The sequence below is a fragment of the Rutidosis leptorrhynchoides genome, chromosome 4, assembly GCF_046630445.1.
Source record: "Rutidosis leptorrhynchoides isolate AG116_Rl617_1_P2 chromosome 4, CSIRO_AGI_Rlap_v1, whole genome shotgun sequence".
Classification (NCBI taxonomy): Eukaryota; Viridiplantae; Streptophyta; class Magnoliopsida; order Asterales; family Asteraceae; genus Rutidosis; species Rutidosis leptorrhynchoides.
Genome location: NC_092336.1, coordinates 12,262,647 through 12,270,755, shown reverse-complemented (window position 1 = coordinate 12,270,755; position 8,109 = coordinate 12,262,647). Strand labels below are relative to the sequence as shown.

Here is an 8,109-nt window from a genome sequence, read left to right as displayed (position 1 = left end):
TCGTAACGTTTTATAAGAGTATTTTATATAAGTCGTGTTCATATACTTGATATGGATTTTTTTAATCACTCAAGCAGTTATAGTTTGTGCCTGTATCAGTTGTGTTTATTTCACTGTGGTTATTTTAGCACAAAGTTGATCCAATTGCAACTGTTTTCAGTAACCAAATGTACTGTCTGATTTCTATGTCTGTTCGTATTTGAATTGTTGGGGATATTGTGAATGGTAATTTGACAGGTTGATAACTTGATATGGGAGTATATCTAAGCACGCCTAAAACCGATAAGCTTTCTCAGGATGGTGAGAATGAGAACCTAAGATATGGGGTATCATCCATGCAGGGGTGGCGTACATCAATGGAAGATGCTGTAAGTAGTTTGTGTGCGCTATGTTGTAGCTGTGTATATTGTTGTTATTGTTTCGATTGTGGTAGATAATAGATTTGACAAGATCTTGAAGTTACAATTGCATATATGGCTTATGTTTTGGATAAAGAGAAGTTATACTGTTATTCGTCAGTGTAATTAGTTTAGGGTTAATGGTTCTGTAATGTGTAACCTGTAGTTACTTGCTAATGTGATAATAAATTTACTTCTAGTTAGTTAAGCATATGCTCTGGATGAAGGACTTATGGTGTTGGTGTTTTCTTCTTAGTGCTAATAGTTTAGTCTGTAAACTTGATGCGTTTAATTTAGTTTCCGGAACTTGTTGATATGGATCACTGAGCATTTTGTTGGTTTTGTTTGGCAGCATGCTGCTTATCTTGATTTGGACCGTTCAACATCTTTCTTTGGTGTTTATGATGGCCATGGAGGTAATAGTATGAGCTTTACATATAGGCGTTTATGTATTCCATAAATCATGTATTAATGACATGCTTACCTTATAAGTAGCATTAAGTATCTTACTGCATCTAATCAATCTAATTGTTGCATGAGAACTTTCATTATGCATGTCATTTCTGGTGTTTGTTGAGTCTCCAATCGATTGTACTGTTTGATATTCATGTTTATTATCCCAAATTTCCCTTTCTAATTTCTATTACTTTCAATGTCTTGAAAAAAGGTAAAGAGTAGAATCAGATATACCTAGTACAGAGTAGTATTTTGTTTCAGAATGCTTTACTACAGGGTTCCCGTGCTTTATTTCTTCTTGCTTAAGGTGAAATTTCTCTGATAATACTTTTCAGTAGTTTTTACATGTTAGTATTCACTTGTCAATCTTTTGTCTTTGTTATCTGTATTACCCTTATCCGAAACTGCTGACAAACATAATAATATCTGCCTGTATTTTTGCAACGATGAGTCCTTAAAACTTGCTGAACAAACTCTGTATTCTAGTCTGAAGGCCTTTTCTTACATCTATGTGGTCAAGGATTTCTTCATCTTCACAACGAAGTAAACAACTTAGGTTTGTAGTCACTGAAAGAGCAAGCAGCAAATTTACTTGTTTACTTGATCAGAAAAATAAAGTTTCATATTGGAACACTTTGTCGCATCTCGTCGAAAAGAATACAATTGCAGTCTGCCAAGTGAGAATGATCCATTTTAATCAAAAGGGAGGTGATAATTTACCAAATAATTTGGTAGATACACCAAAAGTATGCATTAGAGTATTCTACCACATGCATTAACTTGTTGAAATCTTGGTGTTTTGATAAAGAATTTGGTGTTTTATCACCTCCCTAATCAGAAGGAAGAGGATTATGGTGTTTTACTGAAAATATTTAGTTTTCATTTGTCAAATGGATGTCCATTAATGTTGTGTACCTGTAAAACTGATAGGATGCTTTTCTATAAGATGACTATCAGGTTCACAGCTAATTAAAGGCATAGTAGAGATGAGAATATGGTTCTAAAAATCTGATTAATCCGTTTTTAGAAGCAGAACGACTAGATTTTCCAAAATCCCTCTATTTAATCGGTTAATGCCGGTCAATGGTTCAAAATCGGATTTAGTTGATCAAAGTCGGATTTTGGTCGGTCAAAATTGGTCAAAGTCAAGTTAGTCAACATTCTAATTCTAATGTGAATTAAATTAGAATTTAGGAGTATTTGAATAAATGGACAATTATGATTATGTTTCTAGAGAATTATGTTTCTAGAGAATTACGGAGTATGTTTAAGTTATGTTTATCTTCATGGTTCCTTTTATATTTACACATATAATTTTAAAATTTGTTATTCACATGTATAAAAGTCCAATCCGTCCTCGATTTGGCTGATTAATACGTACAAGTTCTGACTGATTAATCCCTAATTAGTGATTTTTACAACCTTGCTCCTAGTTTGTTTTCGAAAAATAGATAGATATGTTGAAATAATTATGTAGGATTGCAGAGAGGCATTACATAACGCTGCAATAGAATGTAAAATGAAGAGAAAAACAGCTTTTGATGGTTCTCAGATTCAAGATACATGAATGAACTTATGATATTTGAAAAGTGGTTGTACCATAGTATGCATTTAGCTTGAGACCAATACCCTGGAATTTTCATAATCTCTGTAGCATTATAAGTTTACAGGCCAGGACGTCTCTAAATTTTGTGCTAAGTATCTTCACCAGCAAGTGATCAAACATGAAGCTTATTCTAATGGTGATATTGGCACTGCTCTCCAGAAATCTTTTCTCAGGTCATCTACATTTTTCTTATACAAAGGGTGGTGGGGACTGCAATGTTCACATGTAGTTTTTTTTACGTATGTTTCTGTTTGGGTCAGCAGTCCGTTATTTAGAGTTGGACTTGGAAGGCATCACTACCACTTTTAGAGGTAGCAATGACCCATTTACCTATAAATCAGGCGATTCCGGTTATGTTTATCTCTAAGTGGTCAAATTGGTTAAGTAAAAGGATTTAACTAGAAGGGAAACGGTTTATATTAGTTGAAAGTCATTTGCAGTGTATTCAGATACATCAAACCTCCTGTTTGTTCAGAATGTTAGATTATCCTTGTATTTGTATAGGTTATGTTCTCTTACTTATACGTTGAAAATCTAACTTCAAGGAAAGATTTATAAAGGGGTGTTTGTGGGTTGGCATCTTACACGTTCGTTTGACCTGTGTTAACCTATTATCCAAGCCGCCCGGTCTGCCATTTCGCCACCTGTAGCTGTTATTGCCAATAGTTGTTACATATCTTGTCTATTATTAGAACAATTTTGCATCCTTATGTAGAATGGATGAAATGATGTGCGGACAACGTGGCTGGAGAGAGTTATCCATGTTGGGAGATAAAGGAGATCAGTTTAGTGGCATGATGCAAGGATTAATTTGGTCCCCTAAAAGTGGTGAAGTAAACGGTCAAAATGATGAATGGTCTGTTGAGGAGGTAATTCAGTGTATGATTTTTGTCTAACGGGTCAAGGGGGTTAAATAAATAATAGCAGAAGAGAGAAAGGTAAATGGGTTGGATGGGTCAAAACATAGCCGTATTGTAACTTGATGCTTAAAAACTATTAAAAACCATTCAATCAGACAAGGTATATTATTAATGTGATGGTATAGTTCTTATAATCTTCACACTTTAGTTCTTAAAGGTGTATAACAATTGTTATGGGTCAACCCGATCTAGTAAAACTGAAAACCGAACCAAAGAACACCCCTTATATCATGTGTGCATGGTAAGTGGTAATTCTTAGAAGTTAGTAAATCCGTAGAACTGTTGACTTAAATATTCTGAAACGCTATATGGTAGATCCATTGTACCATTTTAGTATCTTGTTGCTACGTTTCATACTTTGCTTTTGATGATTCAGGGGCCACATTCTAATTACAAAGGACCGACAAGTGGTAGCACAGCTTGCGTGGCAGTCATCCGTAATAACCAGCTTGTAGTAGCCAATTCTGGTGATTCTCGTTGTGTGTTATCTCGCAAGGGTCAGGTAATATTGTTTATATTATAAAAAATATGAAATTTGTAACTCTACAGCCACAATCTTTTTTTTTTGTGTGTGTGAATTTTAGTTATCAATTATGGGTCAACTGGTTATGTTTTACGTTTTAAGGGTTAAATTGGTTATGATAAGTGAATTACTCAAAAGGAAACACCCCGATTGGGTCAAATACATTTATTTTCTACAGTTTATTAATCATCTTTTTCCATTATAGAGTACCCTGGAGTGCTTGTGGTGCATGTCATATGATATGATATGTGATCAGGGGCGGATCCACCATGGTGCAACCGGGGTCATCCGCCCCCGACGATCGAAAAAAATTTAACAGATTTTTTAATTTATTAATTGAACTTGTGCGTGAATAAAGGTTTATAATGAATATTTAGTAAACTTTAAAAAGAAATTACGTTTAGAGCAGTTGGTTAATGGGCTCATTTACTAAACTGAAGATTGCAAGTTCGAACCTTCTTTTTAGATTTTTTTAATTTTTGACAATTCCATCTTTTATTCAGGTTAAACTTTCATATCTTTTCCTTTTTCTTTCATAAAACATAAAATTTGCTCTGATTTTTATCTATTATGTTATGATATTCAAGTTAGATGTTCATATCTTTTCTTTTTTCCTTCACAAAACATAAAATTTGTTTTGATTTTTCTCTATTATGGTATCCAGTTGTCCATCTTTTCATTGTTTATATTAGTTTCTTTAATCTAATATGTTGTTTTGTTACACTTTTTTTTAACGTTTTGACGTTATTTTATAAAATTTCATAATTTAAATATTTATAACAAATTTTTGACCCCGTCGAAAAATATTTCTGGCTCCGCCACTGTATGTGATTGTGTTTGTTTTTATGGTTCCTGTTTAAACATGCATTTAAAAATCCATAAACAGGCATACAATTTGTCGAAAGACCACAAGCCTGATCTTGAGATTGAGAAAGAGCGGATATTGAAAGCTGGTGGTTTTATTCATTGTGGTCGAGTTAACGGGACTCTAAACTTGACTAGGGCTATTGGTACTTCTCATATGTTACTTTTATTTTTATAATTATGATTATAATTATTATAAAATTATTTACTAAAAGAGTTGTTGCATCACCTATTGTTCCATGTGGTTTTTCACTTTTATCATATGTCTAGGGGATATGGAACTGAAGAAGGATAAATCACTGCCCCCTGAAAAGCAAATTCTGACAGCCAATCCTGATATACACACGGTACGTAGTAGCATTTACTTATACTCTCTTTGGAATTATTTGTCTTTTGGTATCTTTGAACGATTCGTTTATACATTTGGTGAATTTATTGTTGTTGAAAAAATAGACAAATACCATTACTAAGAAAACTTAAGGTTCTCTGATATACACATGACGCTACTTGATATTTTCCTACTTTTTGTTATTCCTCTCCTTAGGTTGAGCTTTGTGAGGAGGATGATTTTCTTGTTCTTGCTTGTGATGGTATATGGTAAGTTTTCCAATAAGAGGTGGTAAGATGGACGGGTATAGTAATAGGTCAAACATGCACGGGTTGAAATGGGTTGGTTTTATTATGGGTTCAAACATGCCGGATGAAGTTAGGTTTTCCGATAAACCCTTATTTTCATTTATTTTTTGGATAAGCGAGGAAACCCTCCTATGAATGAGCACATTGGCTCCCCCATAGAAGTTAAAACCTCGGGTAGTCAAGTCTCCCGAGCGCGAGACCTGGTACCGGGTGAATTGCGCATTATGCGCACCCTCTAGTCACACTCCCTTTTTGAACATTCTGGCGGAGCCAGGAATTGAACCCGGGTGGTGTGCTTCATTGGGCAACTCGGTGGCCACTCAGACAAGCCTGAGTGGTTATTATAAGATATAAGATTATATGAATGATTAGTGCATTAATTATTATTGTGCAAACAATTCTGTTGTATTTATAATGTAATAGATTAGATTTTCAAATAAACGACATAGGAGGTTATATGCAACAAAATTATACTTTCTTCTGTTTTTAAGCTATTTGACCCGTTGCCCCATTCCTTTTTAGCTAGTATTTTGAGCCAACTAATTTGTCCCATTTCATATTCAGATATTATGATCCGATCAATTTAATATTAAAACATAATGTACTTCATAAGAAAATGTGTAGAAATTTCTATCTCTAACTTATATATTTAGCATCAAACTAACTGTACCAAATAAACCCTGGGATTACTTATATGTAATCAGTTGCATCAGTTAAAATTGAGTACTCGAAATCTATTTAGCACTAAATTTAGAAACCATATTAAATTCATAGCTTAAAGATACGAACTTCATCATTATTTTAACACAATATTAAGGTTCTGGCTAACCTCGATATGTTACTCTACAGTGGTGTTGCCGTTGACAATAGGACATATTGACGGTACTTAAAATATTTCCATCTTTTACAGGGATTGCATGTCTAACCAACAGCTGGTGGACTTTGTGCTAGACCAATTAAAAATTGTAAGTCCAATAACATTTCATACCAGAACTTCATAGATAAGTTTATGATATTTCTTTCAAGGACAAAATTTGGTTAATTCACAAGCTGTTCCAAATTCTGTTTAGTACAAAATTCAGTATATTACATGGTCAAATTGGGTTGGGTGGACCCACAAACACCTTTTGTGTCCATTCCTTAAATAACTAATTAATAAATAATGCTCTAAATATAAATATAAAAACAAACACTATTATGTTAGAACAGTAGTCTACATTTTGAACCTAATGAAATATACCCTTTGGGAAACTCTGGCCCATTTCCTTTTTAGCCAAGTTCCTGCACTCTTAACTGTTTGAGATGAAACTTATTAGTACTTAAAATTCTGCTGGTGTAAAAAATGAAAATAAGAACACGTCAAAATTAGCGTAACAACTAACCAGCCTATAACAATACAGGAAAGTAAGCTCTCAGCGGTGTGCGAGAAGGTATTTGACAGGTGTTTGGCACCGTCCTCTGGTGGTGAAGGTTGTGACAACATGACAATGATTTTGGTTCAGTTCAAAAATTGCCCCAAATCTACTGCTGGTCCTTCTATTTCAGAACAACCTTCTCATGATCAATCACCCGAATCACCTGACAACAAACACAAATCAGAATCACATCAGTGATACTAGTTTTTTCACAAAACGTCGAGAGTTTTATATCGATGGCTATTAGAGAAACTTGTGTGCATATATGCTATCATTAGGTACCTTTGTTTGGTTGAATTACAATACAGATTGCTGACAAGATATAGGCAGGTACGTGCAAGCAATCAATAACAGAATCTAATACAGAACATTACATTCATTCTCTTTGATTGTGTATAAAAACTTCTTGTTCTGAATTAAGTTTTCAGTTTTTCACTGGATTGGTCCATGCAGTAGTTATTAGTTAACTACTTACACTCATGATAATTCATAACTAGTGGCATGGCCCCCACCTTGCTGGGGCAAGGATAAAAGAAATAAAAACATCGTAGTTTGGTTACTTGGTATGAGCTTTATATATACAGTAATGTCCTAATTTGTATTCGGTATTTCGGTGGGGTCCACCTAGGCCATTTTCGCATTTTCAGTCAATGGGATACTAAGGCCATAATGAATAGGCTATGTTGAGATGGTTCAAGACGATAGTTAACGTGCAGTTTTAAGTTAGTGAAGTTTAACTAGTATTTTCATTATTTACAAGGTAAAAAAGACATAAATAACATGACTTTAGAAAAGTCCAATTTGCAGGTAATCAATTTGTATATGTAATTGTCTTTAGAGTAGTACAAAAACTGATAACTGATGTGCACATCACATTACCACTCACTGTATACGAATCATCTCCCATGAAAATAACGTATCGAGTAATTTTAGAACATGACAAATATTATAAACTTCTATTCTTAAATGGTAATGTTCTACGCAAAAAAACAATCTCGACATTTTAGGCTTCTATATATAAAAAAGAAGTCAATATATTCTCAAATACGTCTAAATAAACAACCAATCACAATTATAAAATCATACAATTGACTTTTGTGTACTGCAACTATATCAAGATTATTATTTTTTATTATTATATTTAAAATTTAAAACAAAAATAGAGTATTAATTTTTATGTTTCATTATTAGCCTTTTCGTGGTAGTTAGGATAACATACACCCACAATAAAAATTAAGGGCAGTTTGAATTTGCATTTTAAAGCTTAATTATACATTTTAAATAATTATAA

At 33.5% G+C, this 8,109-nt stretch overlaps 1 protein-coding gene across 1 annotated transcript; it reads left to right on the top strand.

Moving 5' to 3' along the window:
- The first annotated feature begins 237 nt into the window (after window positions 1-237).
- Window positions 238-7,198, top strand: LOC139904481 (probable protein phosphatase 2C 60). The gene is made up of 10 exons (XM_071886406.1): window positions 238-368; window positions 751-814; window positions 2,525-2,633; window positions 3,176-3,329; window positions 3,757-3,882; window positions 4,790-4,913; window positions 5,038-5,114; window positions 5,312-5,364; window positions 6,314-6,368; window positions 6,804-7,198. Exons 1-10 carry the CDS (start codon window positions 252-254, stop codon window positions 7,014-7,016), a joined length of 1,092 nt encoding a protein of 363 aa, XP_071742507.1. The 5' UTR covers window positions 238-251; the 3' UTR covers window positions 7,017-7,198.
- The last annotated feature ends 911 nt before the right edge of the window (window positions 7,199-8,109 follow it).

What these genes read in the sequence shown, in the direction of transcription:
- LOC139904481 (XM_071886406.1), top strand. Translation starts at nt 252, where the DNA reads ATGGGAGTATATCTAAGCACGCCTAAAACCGATAAGCTTTCTCAGGAT. An exon ending in TGTTTATGATGGCCATGGAG is followed by an intron (nt 815 to 2,524) that starts GTAATAGTATGA and finishes ATAAGTTTACAG; the next exon opens with GCCAGGACGTCTCTAAATTT. An exon ending in ATGAATGGTCTGTTGAGGAG is followed by an intron (nt 3,330 to 3,756) that starts GTAATTCAGTGT and finishes TTGATGATTCAG; the next exon opens with GGGCCACATTCTAATTACAA.